This window comes from Parastagonospora nodorum, assembly GCF_000146915.1.
Source record: "Parastagonospora nodorum SN15 chromosome Unknown scaffold_39, whole genome shotgun sequence".
Lineage (NCBI taxonomy): Eukaryota > Fungi > Ascomycota > Dothideomycetes > Pleosporales > Phaeosphaeriaceae > Parastagonospora > Parastagonospora nodorum.
In genome coordinates, this window is record NW_001884587.1 from 152,213 (window position 1) to 172,360 (window position 20,148).

The window sequence follows — 20,148 nt, forward strand, 5'->3', positions numbered from 1 at the left end:
CCATGTCTGACTGGATTTGTGCTGGAATAGCGGCATTTTTGATTGCAGGGCCAACCCAGATGTCAGTTGCTCCTTTGTGTTCGAACTCGCTCGCGCCAAGCTGGACTATCTCTGCTCCTGATACCAATGACAATACGACGTTCGTTGGAAAGCGCTGCTCGAGATATGATTCGACTCCGATACTATGTGTCGTGTTCATAAGGATGCAGGTGTGTTGTGGAGAGACGACCGACTCGATGATGTTGGCAATATCGTATACATCAGGGAGTGCTTTGACGCAGAGTAGGACGTAGTCGAAGGGCTGCTTGGAGGAATGTGCGGCATCTTCAGGTGTGCGGACGACTGCACAGTGTTAAAGAGAGTTGACAATGGGAAGGTGTGGGGGGACATACCAGCATAGGGCTTGAACCGCTCGTTGCCGTAAAGTGCAGATCTATGCAGTTGTCAGCATTTCCAAAGTATGCTTTATTTTGTGCTGCTGACTTGAATGAGATGCCGTATTGAGCTACGTTCTCGTAGCCCGACTTCCAGACAAGGGTGACGTCGCAGGCATTCGTTGCCTGTAACCGCCATGATAAAAAGGCAGAGACGGCGTTACCGCCCACTGTGGTGTGTCAGCAATTGTTTCGTCTAGAACAGCAAACGCTGGTGGTGAATCGACGGCTGGGATCGGAAGGAGGCCGGTGCAGTGAAGCTGCTGGTGTTGCTGCACTGCTGGGGAGGGAGTGCTGGACAAAAGAAAGCTATCGGCGTCGCAGAGAGGTATGGTGCGGCGGACTACGCACCTGACAAAATTCGCAACCTGGGTACTGCCGGAGCCATGGCGGGCGCTGTTCAGTATGTTGTCGGTGGAGGAGTGCAGAGTGCAGAATGCGGCGAGGATGACGAGCCAAAAAGTTGGCGAGTGGTGCCGCGCTACGAGCAGACGCGACAGGGCCAGCAGCAACGAGCTCCAGAGGGGTATTATCGATTAGTCGGACGGCGGGAAAAACGAGCGTGAGGCAGCGGAGAGCGGGTTCAGCCGGGCGACATGGAACAAACGGAAAAAGTGAGAGGCGTCTGGCGGAAGAAGGGACGCTGCAAAGAGCACCGTCGGTATGCTGAGGCGGAGGCCGGGACGTGCCTACTGCAACAGCGACGAATGGTGAAGGCGGGAAGGAGTGCACAGCTGGGCGCAGGTTCCACAACAGAGGGTTTTCGAAGTGAGCGGACGCTGGCTGCGAGCGAGGGGGAATGCAAAGGTAGAGGGAGAGATGCGGTGGAATTAGCTGACAGTGAGGTGTGAAGCGCAGCGGCGGCAGAAGCTGGGAACGCGCACTGGCAGTCAGGATGGCTTGATATCCCGTTGCTCACTCCATGGATGTGCCGCTAGATTGCATTGGGGAGCGGCCCTGCACTTATCGCTGCCAGACCGCAGACGCCAAATTCATCACTGATTATTATTATTATCATTACCTGTGCCTGCGCTCGGGGCCGCCATCGTCATCGCCTTTGTTTTTGGTGTCTAGCTTGCGCTGCCTGTCACGCGTGGTGGCTGCATAGTTTGCACACGCCTGCAATACGCAACACAGCACTGTCAAAGAAGCGTACAGTACGGTACGACTACAGCACAGTTGCTCACCACCGTCAAGCCACTGCGTCCCAAAGTAGCATCGTCGGTCGTCGGCGCCGAGCAGAAAATACAATCCTGCTCGGAAAGCCTGCCACGACTCCACGAGAGCTTGCGCGGCACCCCAGGCCTGGATGAGGTGCGCTTAACCTGGTGCTGGCGGAAGACCCGCTTGCAGAGAGTCCAGAGATGGTCATGGAGGCGTCTCGGACATTACATGAGCTGGCGCTGGCTGGTGCTGGCACTGTCGCGCATGATCCGCAGGCGCATATATCTACTTCGTACTCAGTACCTACATCGCCGCATATTCGCACCCTCAACCATGCCGCGCTGCGCTGCGCTGCGCTGGCTCGTCCGCGTCACCGTCCGCATCTCTCCTGAATCCTGCACCGTCGCCAGCATCAGCGCGAAACCCAACAGGACTGCTAGCGGCCAATTAGAGGAATGGCCGCTGCAGCTTCTACGCGTATGACGTTCGCGTTCGCGTATCCACCGCCAACATGGCCAAGCCCGTCCAACGCTATCCGTGCAACGCCTGTCAATCCACATCCTTGGTCGATTTCCCAACGGCAGCCTGAAAATCCTCCAAAAGGGGCTGGTCTGTCCAAGAGGCAGTCCGGCATAAGGCCAGCTCAATTTCCAGCCCTGTCGCGACCCTCCAGCACCGCCCCGCTGCGATAACACTGCTCACATGAGCGAGAGCGACAGCTGCTCTGGCGGCCCCCGGCCGTTGGGGAGTTGGGGAATTGACTTTACGCTCGCTGCGAGCGGCCTTGGACGTCGGGACTATTACCAGCGAGTCGCCACTTGGACCAATTTGCACGGCTCGAGGGGCTTGCCGCACCCGAGCCGCAGTCTCCGTTCTTACACCTCCATGATGCCACCAAGTCGACTATCGGGTTCATCTATTGAGCACAACATGGCCGAGCGCAGAGCTGTCGCAGGTTAAGCGTCAGCAGCCTATCACTCTGCAAAGGTGCCTCTTGCCCTCATATTATCGCCACGTTTGCTTCATTGAATCGCACTCAATGGACGCATCACAGCGAAGATCTGCCTTCCATTGATGCAGCACACAATGATCTTGCTGAAGTGGGGAATGATGCCAAGACACTGCTCACCTCGCCGCAAGCAGCGCCCACGCTTGTAATCATCGCCCAAGGACTTGCACAATTGTGTTTCAGCGCTCCAGTTTGTGCGCCTTCCATTATTTTTGCAAGCGAGACTATCGCTCTTCAATCTTGCGCCGTCGTCTCCAGACCCACCCAATCGACATCGCAGATTCGAATGGTCTGATCATGATGCTCCTGCCTTGCCGACTGACACGCGCTCAAATTGACCACCCATATACTAGTCTCGTCCTGTGTTGCTTGTTGTGCCTTGGCAACAGAATTGCTATCGACTTGCGGCCAGGTTCCAACGCACGTATTCTCCACGGAGCGCATGCTCATTGCTGGTCATCGTCCTCATCTCCGACACTCCTTGCAGCCACAGAACATTCACGTGCTTGCGAAACGTCTTACGAACTGCCAGTGTTACGAACGACTGCACTCTCTCCAGCAAGGGAGTTTCAAAGTGTCCACGCGCATAGCACTGCCGCACTGCCACGTCTTTGCAAACGCCCCATGAGGTCGAAGCGAGATGGCGATGTGTGGACCCCTTTGCGGATGCATGTGCAATGCTTGATCTGAGATGCCGGCACCCAGGGGCCCAAGTCGTGGCGACGTGCGCATTGCTTCCATATCTCATATCTACCTAACCCGCCTATATTCGCCGTCGTTATAGATCGAACGAAGCGCGACATGGGAAATGAGAAATGCCGTCTTGAGGCTTGAACTTCCACACCTTGTCCGCGCCCTCCGGTCCTGGAGCTGCATTGGGCGCAGGGCATTATTACTCGTCTGCACATTGCGCTCAGAATAGTAACACTGCACCTCTGCACCTCGGTGCACATCTATCTGACTCTCCGGATCCCCCAACGAAGCTTGCCACGTCGCCAAGGGGCAATGCGCTGACCGACGACTCGCTCACCGATCCATAAAAGCATTTCGAGAATTTCCTCTCATATCCAGAAGGACTGCTTGTGGCTCAAGCCAACCGTGCGCATCCGGCGCCTTGCTAACCGCTTGCAGCGCTTCTTCCTCGTGCTTTGAACGCCAGGTCCACACTTGCGCCCTTGACCAATTCCTGTTCCTGACATGTGGCGCCACGGCGGGTCGGCAGTGTACTGGCCTGCCCGGGAGTGCGTGTAAGTTGCCGCTGTCGATCCCAGCGTTAACGCTCTTCTCCTATCTTGTCGCGTCGCGTTTACTTCCCAAAACACATGTGCAAATATATACACAATACTGAACATGTTCCATAGAACCACAGACGGCCCGAAAATTCGAGAAACATGACGCTCGCAAGGCTGAGAACGTAAAACCAGTTCCGCTTACCGGAACCACGTCCTCCCGCGTCGAAATAAACAGCCGGGTAAACCCCAGGGGCATAGCAGCTCACAAGTAAATACAGGCATCCCCTTCTTATACACAGGCGCATCTAGACAGGCTCACCAATGGCGTGCTTTTGTAATCCATACCAATCAGACCACTCACACTCCCAAACTCTTCTCCTCGGACGAATTCCAAGCCCGCTCCTCCTCCTCCTCCTCCACCACCCGAGCAAGCCCATGCATGCCCATGCTAAACTCCCTATTCTCCGCATTTACACACTCTGACAGCACAACCGTATCTGTATCGCTTAGATCTAACCGTGCCGCCACCATCGTACGAAATGCAGGTACGGAAGCGAGATGAGCCTGTTGTCTCACTCCCATGGGTAAAGTCGTGCAGCCCGTTGTTGAACTTGCAGGCATTGTGCCAAGTACATGTAGCTGGTTCTTGTGGTGGCGTGTAAGCAAGTGCGGCTCGGAGGATATTGGTGAGCGTTTTTTTCTCTCTTTTTGCCAACGGGCGGGCGGGGCGTTGGAGGGGCTGCATTTGTTATTTATGGATGGTCTGTGGAGTGGTTTGGATTGGCTGGCGTGCTGGCATTACTGTTGACCGGCGTGTGTGAGCATGATAGAACGAGTGTATGAGATCACGCATGGCACGGGAGCTTGAGCGGAACAGTCATGTCAGATGAGCGTCAATTTCGTAATCCATAGCTTTTCCAGGCTAAAGCGCAAGTCCATTCCAATAGTCGAACCGCCTACGCCACGCTCATACTTTTCATCGCAAAACGGTGTTGTCGTCCTTCAATCAGACCCAAGCCCGAAGGCAACTTTCCATTTCGATAACATCATCGACGACCTTGGTACCAGTGTATGGACTTAGTTGTCCATGTAGCTGGCAGAGCTGATGCCGTCCTCGGGGAACTCTGGGATCTCGGCAGCGAAGCGCTCCTCGATGGCCTTGAGTACAGCCTCATCGTCCTGGCTGCTGACGAATGAGATACTCAGACCCTTGGTTCCGAAACGACCAGCACGACCGACACGATGGAGGTAAGCGTCAGCCTTGTCGGGCATATCGTAGTTGATAGCGACGTTGATACGCTCGACATCGATACCACGACCGAAGATATCAGTCGAGACACAGATACGGGTCTGGAACTCCTTGAACTCCTTGTAGCGCTTGATACTATCACCGAATTAGCATGATGTGGCAGCTATGCGTGTGGGTGACTTACCGCTCCTCTTGGCCGATACCGGAGTGGACCGCGGTGCTAGGGAAGTTGCACTCGCGGAGGAGCTTGTCGAGCTCGGTGCAGCGCAGGGTTGAGCGAACGAAGATGATGACCTGGTTGAACTCGAGGTTATCGAGGAGGTCGTTGAGCTTCCTGTTCTTCTCGCGCTCATCAAGCTTGACATAGAATTGCTGAAGACCGTGCAGGGTCAGCTTCTTTTCGTCGTCGACGTAGATCTCCAGGGGGTTCTGCATGAACTTCTTGCAGACAGCGCGGATCTCCTTGGACAGAGTGGCTGAGAACATCATGACCTGCTTGTGGGCGGGGGTAGCACGGAAGATCGCCTGGACGTCGTTGCGCATGTCAGGCTGGTCCAGCATCTTGTCACACTCATCGAGGACGAAGTGCTTCAAGTTGGCGAGGCGAAGGTGCCTGTCACGGACGAGAGCGTTGATACGTCCCGGGGTGCCGACGATGATGTGAGGGTGGGTGTCCTTGTTGCTGAGGAGCTCGATGTCCTTCGCAACTGGGGTTCCGCCGTAGAAGACGCCGACCTTGACATCGGGCAAGAACTTGGCAAAGCGGTTGTACTCGTTCCTGATCTGGTAAGCCAACTCACGGGTATGGCACATAACCAGGATGGAGGCAACGCCGGGCTCTGGCTTCTCGTCCATTTGCTGTAGGGTGGCAAGGACGAAGACAGCAGTCTTTCCGAGACCGGACTTGGCCTGGCAGAGGACATCGTTTCCGAGAATAGCCTGGGGAATGGTAACTTGCTGGACTGTATGGCACAATGATGTCAGAAAGGGTATCTTAAGCGGTCGAAACAAAGCGTCAAATGCGAAGCGTGCGTCCGTCCATCTTGCGAGATCAAAATCCTCCATTGAGCGACAGAGCGAGCTGACTCGTGCATGCCGATACGACACCCCCATTACAGCCACCTCTTTTCACCCACGAGAGGCGCGCGATCGCCCGGGTCGATGCTCCAGAAGCACTGGAGTAGAATAGCAAGGGCTGACGAGGCGCCTTGTGTACGGGACCGGGGCGAGCGCGTTCAAATGGAGGATACTGGTATGCCCGTACGTAGCGGAAGGAAAAGGTTCCCTCGCCACTATTTCCTTCTACAGATACCCAAGGTCGCAAACAGATGTGGCTTCTTGCGCAGATGGACGGACGCTTTGACGTGGAGCAAGGCTGAGGGGAATAATTAGACTAACCCTCGGAAGGATGCTCGAATCCGCAGTCGGTGATGGCTCGCACGAGCTCGTCCTTCAGCAAGAAGTCGCGGAAACCGGTGGAGTGAATGCCGACATAGCTGCCCTTCTTCTCGCCGGACGCGTCGGGCGCAGCGAGGCCGCCCTTTGCAGCTGCTGCGTCGCCGTTGGCGGGCACCTCGGTTGGCTGGATCTCCTCATCGGAGTAGTCGATGAGATCTTCCTCGTGAGACATGGTGGAATAGATGGTGCGGTTGGGTGAGGGTATGGAGGTGTGGTGCGATTGGCGCGTGCGTAAGCGTGCGGTTGAGGGCAGCTGAACAGAGCGCGAGCGGGCGCAGAAGTGCGGAAAGTGGGGGTTGAGTTTCTAGACTGCTGAGAAGAGAGATTAGCAGATGACTCTGCGGTTGCAAAGTGAAGTGCGACAAGTCGTGGTTGGCGCTACTGCTGGGTGTGGAGAAAAGAAGGTGGAGGTGAGGGCGCAGCGGTGATGTCGAAGCAAAAAGCCGGGCTAGCTTCAGTTGCCAAGCTGCGCTAGACCGTAGGCAGCACGTGGTCTGTGCATCCGCTTTGAATCATCCCCACAGTCTAAAACAAGATGTAGAACGAGTCGTTGTTCCGGAACCAACCATTGTTCTACCGCTGTCTTGGGAACTTGCTGTACGGACCTCTCGTAACAAACAAATCAGCAACCGTTCAAACCAACGCCATGAGCAAAGTCAAACCTCAAAAGTCCAAAGGAATACCGAGTAAACATCTACACGCCCGCACTACTTTCCTATACCAGGCCGCCACGTACCTGACTCTACAAACAACTTCAAACAAGACCACGGCCACGAGGATTCTTGAATCTGACGAGGACTGGAACTCGGCTCAGACATGCAGTGAGCACGTGCCGAGTCACTCGCCTCTTGCTCTCCAGCTCGGTTCTGATTTGCAGCAAGTTACGCGCAAAGCACAACTTCGCCTCTCCGTGGATTTGAAACGCAGTCTTTGCAAGCGGTGCAACACAGTGCTGATCCCAGGACGTACAGCGAACCAAAGCGTGGAGAATCTGAGCAAAGGTGGGAAGAAACCATGGGCAGATGTGTTTGTGCTCGCTTGTATGACATGTGACGGGCGGAAGAGGTTCCCGGTTGGTGCGAAGAGGCAGGACAAAAACAAAGCACGAAGGGCCGTCATCAAGGACACTGCATCTGCCACCAGCTTAGATGAGGTACGACAGATTGAATCCGCGGCACAGACCAGCACCGAATTTGACTCAACTACGGCATGAGCTAGCGACACTGGTGTCAAAAGTAATGGTCCTCCCTTCGCGAGACACATGATATAGCGACTTGGCATTCTGCATGCATCATACCAATGAGCTTGACTGATGAGTTCGAGCGCGGTGTGCAAAAGATCGGATCGGCGACCACGCATCGATGCACAGAGTATGTCACGGAGGTGGCACCATCAGGTCCATGTTGGAGTTGTCGATCTCGTTCTGCATGACACTAAGGCCGGGGCAACACATGCCATACCTTAAGGTTAATGGATCGATGCCACGGGAACTGCCGTCACCGCATATGAAATGGTTCCTGGGCCACGCCTTTGGACTGTGGCATCCCTAGGAACTCGGGTGCGGATTTTCTACATCTTTTCGCACACTTCCCAATCAGTCCATAAAACCGCAGCTCCATCACACAATGTTTTTATTTCCGTTCACAATTGCTATATCTGCGATAGTTGCATTCCACAGGGCGCACGCCAGCCCCGTCACCAGCCACAAGTATGTACGCCAAAGAGACACCCCGACGGACTATGCGTCACAGAAATTCAATGGAACGCTTCCTCTCGGCTACGAAGTCGATGTATATGCCTAACTATTCCCCAAATCCATCATTTACTGATACGATGGCAGACCGATTTGGAAAACAGTGATCGCTGTGACATTGACTTTTGCGCGGGAACCATCGACTCGGGCAACACAGCCTACGTGTGTGGCGATGCCCGTCTAGGTCCCGTCATCCTCCCGTCATGTCTACCCTTGTCAACCCTCGTGGGTGGCAGCACTACGTACGGTCGCTTCGGCGGTCTTTGTCCCGGAGAATTCATCTCAATGTGGACAAACTACGCATCCGCTGGCGAAGTTAGCTGGTTCATGTACCCCTTCTCGGATGGCTTCGCGAACAACACTGCTGGAAGCCCTATACGTGGACACATGACGTTGAAGCCAGGCACGCAAGTCGATCGCTTTGGTAGTGCGCGGGGCAATTTCGTGGCGAGTGCAGGGAGTCCATATAGTCAGAGAGCGCTCCCGCCAGCGAATTTGGACTTTGACATGAACGACCCCTCGCAGGTGCCGTACAACTACCATGTTTATGAGGTTGAAAAGGCCGTAGTAGTGATCGGAGGGCCTGTTGCGCCTTGGTTCGGACAGCCTGGGCTGGGCATGCAATTCCTGCTTCCAAAGAGTATTGAGGCGCTTATAAAAGATGGCGTATTGTCCGAGATTGCCGTGACACAGCAGTGTAGTGCTAAAGCCGGCTGAAAAGTTCGATGGTAGTGGTGTCGAATCATGCAATATGAGTGGATGCATCAAACAGCTAGTCTCTCAATCATGCCCTCAAGCTCACACACCACATCATTGTATACCGCCGTCTGCAAGCTCTTGCTATTGAGCTTCGTCCCAAATCCAAAATTGCACTGCAAGCACTTCTGCGCGATCTTCTGGTACTCTGGTCCCAGCGGCGCTCTACCTTGAGCAAGTCGTCGCGCGGTGTAGACTGGGTCCAGTTGGTCTCGTGTTATCATCTTACTCTCCAATGGTTTCCAGTGCGCAATCTCGAGCAATGCGACTCCGAGGAAGAAGAGAGGGAGGTTGTTGATGCCGTACTTGATCTCGTCGCTGACTACGTCGTCGGTCTTCTGGACTCCTTCCATGACTTGGGTGGCCGTTGTTGGTTGATGTGGCCATGATATTTGTGAGCTGAGGTGTAATGTCTTCAATGTGGCGTCGTCGAATGTTCGCTGGTGGCCGAAGAAGCTCATGTTTCCTAAGCGCCAACGTTCAGCCAGCCATGGTGTGTCATTGTATTGCAAAATTGCGAGTGCAGTCTTGAGTGCTAGTCTGAGCTGATCTTCAGGCTCCAGCACGTCGTCCGCCTCATACTGCATGATGTCGAAGACGTTGAAAATGCTTGCTTGTTCGGGCGGATCCGGGGCATTCACGACCTTCGCAGCTCGATCTCTTAGATAGAATCTGTGCTTGTACTTTTGGCATGGTGTTTCCAAGTACCCGAGGCATTTTGTGGGCGTAGAGCTGTCACGAGCTCCATGGGTTCGTTTCAAATAATGACAGATGCTTTTAGTTTGACACAGATTGAAGTCGGGTAGGCTCACTTTTGCGATGGGTGTCGTGACCACGGCAGCTGACGGGTCAACGAAATGAACCCGCTTCTTCTTCGGACGTGCAGAAGCCTGTGGAAGATCCGAAGAAGCCTTTTTCTTAAGAGCTTTGGCCGAAGTAGTGCTAAGAAGCTCGACCGGTATCGCTTTCCTAAGAGCGTCCATAGTTTGCGATGCTACGATGTCGGGTAGGGCATTGGTTACGATCATGGACTGTACATATAACCAGATGGGAGGATCAATTAAAATGCTGTTGTATCCATCGCTGAAGGTATCATGACAAGATACAGCGATATCAAGACGAACTTCTGCGTCTGCCTCGGCATCAAGGCACAGCTTAGCAAAGTGACCTCGATGTTTTGCGTCGTCGCAACACCAAGCGCTGCAAAGGGCTTCATGGAGCTTCTGAGATGCACCTTGGATAGATTTAAATCGGTCCGGTAACGTCTTGTGTCGCACAGTCGCGCCTGCAGTGGTTGTTGCTTGATGCTGGAAGGCCCGAATCTGGCTTCGTAAGGTGCTCAAATCGTCGTTGCGATCACGTAAGCTCGCCAGACATCTTTCGTGTTTGCTCTTGTTGAAGGAAATCTGAACCGCTCCTCGCAACCGTTTTATAGCAGCTCGAAATGATTCGTCCTGTGGACAGTGAGTTCGTGTTAGGTTTGGTAGGTATGACGACAGAAAATGGAGCACTGACCAATTTCTTTTGCGCTCTCAAATGGTCAAACTTTCTCAACTCCTCCTTCATCTCACCAATAACGTCCTTGGTTTCTTCAATAATACTGCGACTGAGCTCTAGACTATCCTTCAGTACGACATTGAGCTTGTCGTTGAGCTCTTTGCTTGTCCATCGTTGGTCGCTTCCATTCTCCAGCATGTCTTCAGCGGCCCTGTCATCCTCCACTAGGCGAATCAATAGCCTGCAATGATTAAGAAATATGCCATTCTGCACTTTGAGCTGGAGCGAAATGGATTTGACCTCTTTGGAGTAGTGCCGAAACGTGTGAAGGCTGTCTGCAACATCGGAATATGATTTTACAACCTCAATCAATATCGGGAGTATACCGAAAACAAGGCCCGCCACTTCTATGCCAGACATAACGACAGGTGCGCGGCCGGAGCAGATGAAGATCGAGCTCAGCAGGCTGGCAGCCGACGGCTGATGTATGCATGTTCTCTTTTCTCAGCCTCGTCTCCTTTCTGCACTGCCCCGCACGCCTGCACTCAGCCCACTCGCCTCCCACTTCTTGATTCCGCATATCAGGTAATACAATGCCATGGCTCTTCCATGATTCCTAGATTTACATATCACGACACAATCCTGGGTGCATCGCAGCAACATTGCGCAAGCGACGGGCAAGCATGGAAGAATTGCAAAGCATCTCAAACGACAGCCTGACATATGCGCATGACCACACTGTGGCAACTGTGAGCGGAACGAAGCAGTCGTCAAGCGTCCGAGGTGCACATTCACCGACCCAGATGCTGTCGTCCAATGCTGGACTCCAAGGAGAGAACGACATCGAGCGATGGCAAGCTTGTGCCGGCACCGAGGCTGAGGACGATGTTGGCATCGTAGCACGACTGCTGCAAGCCTGCATCGACTCAATTGCACATCTCCTACTATCGGCTGATCCCTCTCCTGCTTGTAAGCAGCTTCGACGAAGTCTTGTGAGAATGAAGTTATGGGCCAACGGCCATAATGCATGGAATGGAGGATTAGATAGCATACTGGAGAAGTCGAAGAGTCTTCGGCACACTACCTTGTCTATCTTAAACCCCCTGTGTAGAATTCTGTCTAACGGTATGCTTTCTGCTTTTGTATTTAATGGTAAACTTGCTTACGAGCCCACAGATCTGTACAGACATGCCGACTCAAAGGACACTGCCACCATGGAATTATACATCCATACCGCCCAGATATACAGTCAGACCAAATGGCTCCTCAAGCAAGCTGAAGAAGGTGTTAGTGAAAGTGATAGCGATAGCGACAGCGACAGCGAAGTGAATAGCGACAGCCCCGGTAGCGAAATAACAAGTGGCGGAACAGAAAGTCTGGCCGAAGATGTCAAGATACATGTCCAGTGCTTATTTGATCTGAGCAATGCCCTCGAGTATCCGGCGATCGATCCCGAGCCGACGGACGAACCTAGCTTGCTAAAGGTTGAACAACGTGCCGCCCATGATTACCACAAAGACCTCATTGTGGCAAAGTTTCCCAAGGTACATATGGAGCTAGCTGAGTGCTTGGGAAAGATCAGTTGGGATTCGATATCAGCCGGATGCCAAGAAGAGGCGCGAGGATCAACGCCAGCAATCCGACAGGTTCGCCCTGCTGAAGAAGAAGAGATGGCAGCCATCAGGTTCAGAAAGTCTCGATTTGCGGAGTCAGGAGTTCAAAGATTCTGGGACTTGGAAACGTCCCCTTCCTGCGCCCACGAAAGCCCATTATGCGGAGACAGTGATATCTTTCATGACGAGTATCACCGGAGGCAAGCGGATCCAAATCCCGCCGCTACCAGCCGAAGCCAGGACTGGGGCACAATTCGAATGTAATGCATGTGGTAAGCACATACGTGCTGCGACTAACCGTGATTGGCGGTAAGTTACTGTAGTATTAGGCGCATCACAAAATCTGACACACGCAGAAAACATCTCTACCTCGACCTCCAGCCGTATACATGCCTCTATAATAGCTGTATGTTCAGTGCGAAGCCGTTTGCAAATCGCCAGCTCTGGAGCCAGCACTTGGAATTGGATCATCAGCTTGGTCCCAGCTGGGAGAGCGTGGTGTGTCCCTTGTGCCTCGAAGCGACTGATGCTGGGAAAAGCAAGATGCTTATACACTTCGCGCGTCATATGGAGGACATTGCACTCGCAGCATTGCCGCGTGAGGTGGAGTCTGATAACGAATCTGAGAATGAGATTGACGATGCTTCTTACCGATCTGCCGGCTCCTTAATACTATCCACTGGAGAAGACAAGACCGGGAATGAAATATATGAAAGTCACACGGTTGCAGACGATCTAGAGGCAGAGCATATGGAGAAGCCGCTCCGATTTACAATGGATCTCGAAGAAACCGCGCGGGCCCAACTCCTGGAGCTTGAGGGGATCGAAAAAAAGGACGACCCTCCCGTATCAAAATTCATCACGAGACCGTTTATGAACCCTGATAAAGTGCATCCTTTGATGGCTTCCATGGGGTCCTCGTCCTGCCGTTGCAAAGTCTACGAGCTGGAAAACAGGGACTGGCTCGATCGAGGGACAGGATACGCTAATGTTATAGAGAATGAACAGGCCCAATGGAATCTCGTGGTCTATGCAGAAGATCAGACAATTCAAAAATTGTTCTTAACGCCCATATTGATGGACGGCGGCTATTCTAAACAAAAGGATACACTTATAGTATGGATTGAACCAGACGGTACACATATGGCACTGAGCTTCGAGACCCCAGAAAGCTGTAACATAGTCTGTGACATCATCAACATGGTTAAAAGGAGTGCAGTGGCGCCAAAGCTGGCCCTGTCTCCAGACAGGTCCGACAAAACCCGGCCAACCGAAGCATCTGCTTCATTTCCGGAACCTCGTACCACCGCTGGTCACCAAGGGTCAAAGCTCGACAGTTCTTCGAACTCTCCAGATGCGCGAGATTCCTCTCCTTCGAAGACCTCCGCCAACACTAAGGCTGATCATAATGATGCAGACCGACGCAAGAAGGAAGAGGATGCCCGCATAGCTCAGCAAGCCCAAGTCGAGGCAGAAACCCAGGAAAGAAGAGAGTTGGAAACGAACAGGCAACAAACCGAAAACCAAGACAGGCAGCAAGTGCTTCATCAGAACCAGCTCCAGCCAAAGGAAGCCCTTGGCGCAGCCACTCAGGCTCAGCAAATGGCGAAGTCACTTTTGCAGAAAAGCCCTGGATTCATAGACGCTACAGACCAACAGCCCTATGCTCGCAGCATAATTCTCAACGACATCAAACCATACATACCTCCCGAAGTCAATACTTGGAGAGATATCAAGCAATGGGCTACAAATAATGAGAATATGATCAACATGGACGAGCTGTTACGACTACAAGAGGTGCAATTCCTAAATCAGGAGCAAAAGCAGAATGAATCCGCGCCAACGCAAACCCTGGAGGCTGACACGATCAAATGCCTCTGTGGATATTCAGGTGCCGACGGGAATACTGTCTTATGCAAGCTATGCAACTCATGGCAGCACATTGTGTGCTATTACACATGTTCGTCGCATGTGCCTGATGTTCACGAATGCGTCGATTGCCGCCCACGTCCGATTGACCGAGAAGTCGCTGCACGTGTGCAACGTTTACGACGCGAGTATCCACTAGAAGACATTCGAAATGAGGAGGACGCAAAAAAAGCGGAGCGAAAAGTCGAGATCGAACGTCGATGTCTGCAGATGGACCCTCCCATTACTCCAGAACAATTACGCCACATGGAGTCGTTCAAGGCATCTATCCAGATTGCGCATCCTATGAACGACGAATCATGGGCTGTATTGAAACCTCGCTTAGTTGCTCAGCTGCCTGCTGCTGGAAAACGGGTTCTGCGTGTCCCTACTGCTGTCTTGCATCGACTTCAAGCTTGGCTCAAGGCGAATATTAGTAATCCTTATCCCAGCCGCGATACGAGACTTGCGCTTGCTCAAGAGTGTGGTATAACAGAGAAGCAAGTATCAACTTGGCTGCTCACAAACGCAAGGTCACGAAAACTACATGATGTCTCTGACGAGACCGGTGATGAGCCCACAGATGAATTGCAAAAAGCTTCGAGAATCCATCGATGTAATTGTGGAAGATCTTATACCCGTATCGAGCATTTGAGACGGCACCAGAAGAACCACTCGCAAGAAGGAGCATTGGTGTGTGGTCTCTGTTTCAAGGTCTTTTATAGAAGGGACTTGTTTGAGCGGCATGCCGAAAGACATGAAAAAGCTGGCCCTACCGTACCTCCGAGTCCTAAGTACGATAGTACCACTTCCATACCTCAAATGACCATCATCGGAGCGCCCAGTCCTGAGGCTAGGTCCCCGGAGTTTCTCCAAGGAAAACTACGAGAGAACACCACGCATCAGAGGGCTGGTGATGCGGTAGTGGAAAACGTGATACCAATTCCTTGCGATGCATGCCAAGAGAGGCAGATCATATGCGATAGAAAAAGACCACATTGCATGGAATGCATAAAATCTGGAACCAATTGCCTTTACTCAGCAATATTCGATAAGAGATCAGTGCGGATTCGAAGAAAAGGCCTCACAGCAGAACAGCGTGCCGAAACGATGCAGACGCGACGCATTGGAGCTTGCGCAGATTGCAAGAGACGAAGAATAAAATGTGATCCTGGTACACCATGCAAGCCATGCCTAAGGCTCTATCAGGATGACTTGACCAAACACTCCTGCCGCAAAGACAGGGACGTCACTGGAACTGGAAATGAACAACACTCACAAGACCGCAGGTCTCCATCGCTGCCACTCTACGATTCGTCATATGGAGACCTGGAGGGTGTCGGCGCGCACTTCGGCGCGCACTTGGTAATTGAAACGCTCAAAAATGGACAAACGGCGGGTCCTTCACGACCATCTTCAAGCATCCAGCCTCAGCAGTATCACTCTGCTGACTATGTACCGAGCCCTAACTTTCAAGATCTACTACTTTATCCGGAAGCATCTGCTGCGCGCACAGTAGATGGTAAGACCACTCACGTTATTGAAATCTGATCTTTGGACTAGTTTTGTGCTGACCACGATACAGATGTGCAACGAAATTATGTGCCTACGTCTGAGAGACCTCTGGCAGGTGTTTCCACGGACTACTTCGACAATCCTCCAGTTGCTACGTCTTCGGCCCAGTCGTCGAGTTCACGACTTCGTGATAGCACCAACGAGGATGTCCAGCGAGCGCTACAGGCTGCACAGCCTGTGCGCTCACAAGAACCACTCGAATCAACGACGATATACGAGTCCCCGTATAAACAAGGCTCGCCCTACAGCCGCGTCAATGCCAGACAATTGCAACCTGGTAGTAGTACATCGGAACTTGAGAGCAAGACAATGGCGCCAAAGGACGCTCTACTGGATGCCGCGGATCCCGGTGCGGGGAGTAACAGTGATATGGTGGCGGAGAGGCCGAGGCGTCGGTGGCAGAGGGATGGGAAGAAGCGGGAGTGGGATAGGAAGAGCCGGGAGTGGGATAGGGAGAGCCGTGAGTGAGGTAGGGAGATATTTGAGGAGGATATGGAGAAACTGCGGGAGCATGAAGACGGCGCCACAGAGGCTGACGAGGAATAGCAGCTATCATGGAAACTATGATCTACTATTATAGAGGTCTGTCCATGCACACGAACTCAAAGCACTTTCATATAATTGTATGTTCCGCTCGTATACGAAAATGCGTCGTGAAAGTCATTTGTAAAATTTCTTCATTTGTGAAATTCCAGTCTGCCATGACGGTGTATAGCGTATTGTTGATCTGCTAGGGTTCAGAGCCTTGACACAAGATCACCATGTTCACTATGTCCATCTTCTCAATTTCTTCCATCCATTCATTGGGATGGATAGATAGCCAGCCGCGATTCAAGCGCGTTGGACTCATCCAGGTACCTACATGGAGACAAGGAAGCAACAACAATCCCATCTTACTGCTACTATCGCCTCGTACGAACAAGCATGTAGCGTCGCTAACTTATGCAAATCAATATGATTACCAGCTTCACAACGCAACCTACCCATAATGCACCGCGATATCTTTTTCCAATCGTACATTTGTTCCGCTCCACCAACTAATCTTTCTGACTCGCATTGACGCAGCTGCAGCCGCACCGACCCCTCATCTCGGATCTCGGAGCATCGTCCCATGAAGGATTCAGGAATGCAGGATTTCCATTGATAAACCGGTAACCATCTCGGCTATCGAACAAGGTTTTCCACGACCCCAGTCTGTATCGTGCCCTGCTTTTTCCAATGACGCCCACACGGAAATTGCGGCACGAATGGGGAATTTTCAGCGAGTGGGAAATCGAACCTTGTTTTGCTAGGAGGAGGATGAGGGAATATGTGTGCGAAGGGCCATTGGTGGAGGTAGCGCCGCGCTAGATCGAAGGCACATGATCACGCGTCCACTTTACGCGAATCTACTACCCATATCTACACTACGCGCATCTTGCTCCGAGGACAGGAAATGAAGCTATTCGCATTCGGCTACGATCCATCCTCCCCCAGCTCCACCACACCAGATGTATCTTCTCCACCAAGTCCCCTCCTCCGCGCCGCTTGCATAAAAATCCTCTGGGCATCATGGTGCGACTCCATCATCGCGCACACCAGCTCCAGCGACACCTCTCAACGGACAGTAGAATATCGCGGCCGGGGCTTGACGTCCGCGCAAGCGATGCACATCGCCAACTCCCCGGTCATCAAAGAAGCTGTTTCTCAAAAGGAAATAGGGATTGAATTCTTCGGCTCGTCAATGCACGAGGGCGTACGCGGCTACACGACACCCACGTCCGTCATTGTATTCTCTTCAGAGCTAGAGATTGAGAGTGGGGATGATGAGATTCAAACCTACCCCATGGCAATCGCGTTGATTCGCATGGATAGTAGTGGGGGGTACTTGGTCAGTTCAGGCGATGGAATTGTGTACTTTGATGGATTCGCGTCGTTTAGGGGCTATCTCGAAGCGAAGTCGACTACGTCCAGTGGGAAGTTGGCCCCGTTCGAGCCCAGGGAATGGTGTACGAATACCACGACGGCCACGGCACTGGATCACAGTGGGAAGGTGCATACTGCGACGCGCGATCCGCGGTATCCGAAATGCCTTGGGCGCACGTATACCAACAGCACTGGTTTTGAACCAGTCGAATACCTATCCGAAACATGCATTATCAAGGTGGCTTCGGGAGGTTACATGACTGCGGCCGTGAGTGCGGAGGGTGAGTTATTCCTCTGGGGGCAGGCGAACCCAGGTGATGAGATGATGGTGTCGGTGCTTGGAGAGAAAGGCGCGTTGGGAAGCAGCACTTCCACGGCGATCAGCGCCGATGAAGACCAAGATGAGATGGTCAAGTGCTTGAATGTTAGGGTCGAAGGACAAGAAGCTTTTGTGTATGATGTTGCGATTGGGCATGGCCATGTGCTTGTCGCAGCGGAAGTGCAAAGGGACGGATGCGTCACAGCGCGAGCAGTGCTTGGTGCTGGATGCAATGAAAACGGACAGCTAGGACTTCCCATAAGCAAGCAATTTGTCGGAGACTTCGAAGCAATACCTGCTTTCGCGGGCTTGAAGATTGAAAAGCTAGTTGCCAAAGGCTGGTCCACATTGGTAGTCACGTCTGAAGGGTGATGAGCAGGACGTTGTATCCGAGTTGGATAGTAGGCGGTATTATTTAGGCTCGCTTAGAGTTTAGATGATGTTGAGGTGAAAACCATGATATCGAACCATGTATCCAAGTACCAAACAACCAATTAAACAACGAAAAGCCTACTGCGCTCAAGCGAGATGACGAGGGCAGAGAGGTATGCATCCAGTACAGCATTTTATATCCTGCGCTTCTTCCATTACAGGATTTGTGCCAACGACGAACGTGGGCGCCCATGGTTCCAAATGCCCTTCATGGAAGACTGAAGTGTTGATCGCCGGTGATGGCGAGCTGCCTTGTAGTTCTATCCTCGTCATTACGGTGATCGAGGCTTGCCTAGTTCGCAGAGGCGAATCTTGAGGCGTCGACGTTCGCGTGTGCACTCGTACGAATTTGTTAGGAACAATCTTTTCGAAAAGAGGTCGGAGATGTGGGCAACAGGCGACGACGATACCAGTGCTCATTTGAGCGATCGCCCACATCAAAGAGGTACCTATACCATAAGTGACGTCCCTACCGTAGGCCACCTCAGTAAGCACGCTTATGCGCAGACCGCCAACAAGGATGTTACTGCGACTCGGTCAGTGATCCATGAATGTGCACAGATGATCAAATCATCGTACAGTATTCCCAATGCAAAAATGGCTGTTATTGCCATCTTGTGCGCCAGTCGGAGCTGCAATTGCCAGACGACACAGTGAGGAATCGTCCAGGTCAGGAGATCCAGTGCGACCCCAAGAGCCGCCATGGTAACGACAAAAGGTTCGAGATTGAAGCAATGACCCGACTGCTTAAGTGGTAGAGTCCAGTTGTACTTGATAGGATGACAGTGAAGTAGGACGCCGAGGATGGTCGCTAGGCCCGTCCCGTTGGCGAAGAAGATGCAGCCGTACGCTGCGAGGGAGAATCAACATGAGCCTGATTGAGATGACAGATTAGGTTTTGGTGATGAATACCAACATGCCTCAACCACGGGAACCCGTGGGTAAACAGTGTGCGTATGAAGAAGACGGCGATGGCGCATCGCGTAAGGGTTAAGCCCAAGGCCATGGGAATTCGGAACAGCCACAGCACCTATACAACTCAATATGGCAACCATGGAGTTATTGCTTTCCCTACCATGAGAGTCAACTGCAATCTCGACTTGTTCGCAGTCTGTATGTGCTCGTGGACATGACCGGCGACCATGGCTGCTTGGCATCAGAGATGTGACCAGATCGGTCTGAACATGGGGATGACTCGCCTACAAGGAAGAGTGCGACGACAATGTAGAGGCATATCTAATTGCGTGTCAGCAGCAAGCTACGTCAGGCTCCAATGCTGATTCTACTAAAGAAAGCAACAGGAGTGTATCGTCGCTGGTCCATGGCAGACGCATGGTGCGCTTTGTGGAATAGCGTGCAATGAGAAACAAGAGCGATAACAGTGCGAGTACGATGACTGCGGCAACATAGGATGCGAATAACATTTGCGCTTTGACGAAGCGGGACGCGGAGTGCGGGTATAAGGGATGGAGCTCGAGTGCTTAGAATTTGGCAGCCGTGCGCATCGTTTGAGGATTGGGGAAGCGAGTAAAACGGGGTCAAGAGGGTAAAAGTGTATTCGAGTGAGTTTGCTGTAAGTTGCTTTTAGGAATAGGAGTGACGGATAGTAGAATAGACATGATGGCTGCTTGGGTGGTGTTGCTGCCGCCGGGACTGGTGAAGCACGTGGATGCGATGCTGCGCGAGAAGTAGCTCGATGAAGCTGCTGAAGCGCAGGAAAGAACGACGCGATGTTGTCGCTGCTCACCGACAGTACGATATGTTGTAGTTAATACAGTGGTTAATCCAAGGCAGGCTTTACACAGCGCGCGTAGCAACGTAGTCGACATGTCGATCATCATTAC

At 52.5% G+C, this 20,148-nt stretch overlaps 9 protein-coding genes across 9 annotated transcripts; 5 read left to right on the top strand and 4 right to left on the bottom strand.

Annotated features, from left to right (window-relative positions):
• Nucleotides 1-4,196: 4,196 nt before the first annotated feature.
• Nucleotides 4,197-4,460, bottom strand: SNOG_15622 (hypothetical protein; the record flags this gene model as incomplete). The annotated part of the gene is made up of 2 exons (XM_001805714.1): nucleotides 4,197-4,296; nucleotides 4,318-4,460. 2 exons carry the CDS (start codon nucleotides 4,458-4,460, stop codon nucleotides 4,197-4,199), a joined length of 243 nt encoding a protein of 80 aa, XP_001805766.1.
• Nucleotides 4,461-4,720: 260 nt separating this feature from the next.
• SNOG_15623 (hypothetical protein) lies at nucleotides 4,721-6,915 on the bottom strand. The gene is made up of 3 exons (XM_001805715.1): nucleotides 6,487-6,915; nucleotides 5,273-6,050; nucleotides 4,721-5,223 (listed from the first exon to the last, which is right to left on the bottom strand). The coding sequence occupies exons 1-3, from the start codon at nucleotides 6,716-6,718 to the stop codon at nucleotides 4,917-4,919; spliced, it is 1,317 nt and encodes a 438-aa protein (XP_001805767.1). The 5' UTR covers nucleotides 6,719-6,915; the 3' UTR covers nucleotides 4,721-4,916.
• A 277-nt stretch (nucleotides 6,916-7,192) lies between these two features.
• SNOG_15624 (hypothetical protein) lies at nucleotides 7,193-7,759 on the top strand (the record flags this gene model as incomplete). Its single annotated transcript, XM_001805716.1, has 2 exons — nucleotides 7,193-7,618; nucleotides 7,709-7,759. 2 exons carry the CDS (start codon nucleotides 7,193-7,195, stop codon nucleotides 7,757-7,759), a joined length of 477 nt encoding a protein of 158 aa, XP_001805768.1.
• Nucleotides 7,760-8,171: 412 nt separating this feature from the next.
• On the top strand, nucleotides 8,172-9,016 carry SNOG_15625 (hypothetical protein; the record flags this gene model as incomplete). The annotated part of the gene is made up of 2 exons (XM_001805717.1): nucleotides 8,172-8,336; nucleotides 8,387-9,016. The coding sequence occupies 2 exons, from the start codon at nucleotides 8,172-8,174 to the stop codon at nucleotides 9,014-9,016; spliced, it is 795 nt and encodes a 264-aa protein (XP_001805769.1).
• A 47-nt stretch (nucleotides 9,017-9,063) lies between these two features.
• Nucleotides 9,064-9,642, bottom strand: SNOG_15626 (hypothetical protein; the record flags this gene model as incomplete). The annotated part of the gene is made up of 1 exon (XM_001805718.1): nucleotides 9,064-9,642. One exon carries the CDS (start codon nucleotides 9,640-9,642, stop codon nucleotides 9,064-9,066), a length of 579 nt encoding a protein of 192 aa, XP_001805770.1.
• Nucleotides 9,643-11,235: 1,593 nt separating this feature from the next.
• SNOG_15627 (hypothetical protein) lies at nucleotides 11,236-15,624 on the top strand (the record flags this gene model as incomplete). The annotated part of the gene is made up of 4 exons (XM_001805719.1): nucleotides 11,236-11,521; nucleotides 11,729-12,096; nucleotides 12,152-12,474; nucleotides 12,582-15,624. 4 exons carry the CDS (start codon nucleotides 11,236-11,238, stop codon nucleotides 15,622-15,624), a joined length of 4,020 nt encoding a protein of 1,339 aa, XP_001805771.1.
• A 1,459-nt stretch (nucleotides 15,625-17,083) lies between these two features.
• Nucleotides 17,084-18,244, top strand: SNOG_15628 (hypothetical protein; the record flags this gene model as incomplete). Its single annotated transcript, XM_001805720.1, has 2 exons — nucleotides 17,084-17,636; nucleotides 17,760-18,244. 2 exons carry the CDS (start codon nucleotides 17,084-17,086, stop codon nucleotides 18,242-18,244), a joined length of 1,038 nt encoding a protein of 345 aa, XP_001805772.1.
• Nucleotides 18,245-18,391: 147 nt separating this feature from the next.
• SNOG_15629 (hypothetical protein) lies at nucleotides 18,392-19,008 on the bottom strand (the record flags this gene model as incomplete). Its single annotated transcript, XM_001805721.1, has 2 exons — nucleotides 18,392-18,830; nucleotides 18,884-19,008. The coding sequence occupies 2 exons, from the start codon at nucleotides 19,006-19,008 to the stop codon at nucleotides 18,392-18,394; spliced, it is 564 nt and encodes a 187-aa protein (XP_001805773.1).
• A 916-nt stretch (nucleotides 19,009-19,924) lies between these two features.
• SNOG_15630 (hypothetical protein) lies at nucleotides 19,925-20,072 on the top strand (the record flags this gene model as incomplete). The annotated part of the gene is made up of 2 exons (XM_001805722.1): nucleotides 19,925-19,992; nucleotides 20,021-20,072. 2 exons carry the CDS (start codon nucleotides 19,925-19,927, stop codon nucleotides 20,070-20,072), a joined length of 120 nt encoding a protein of 39 aa, XP_001805774.1.
• Nucleotides 20,073-20,148: the final 76 nt, after the last annotated feature.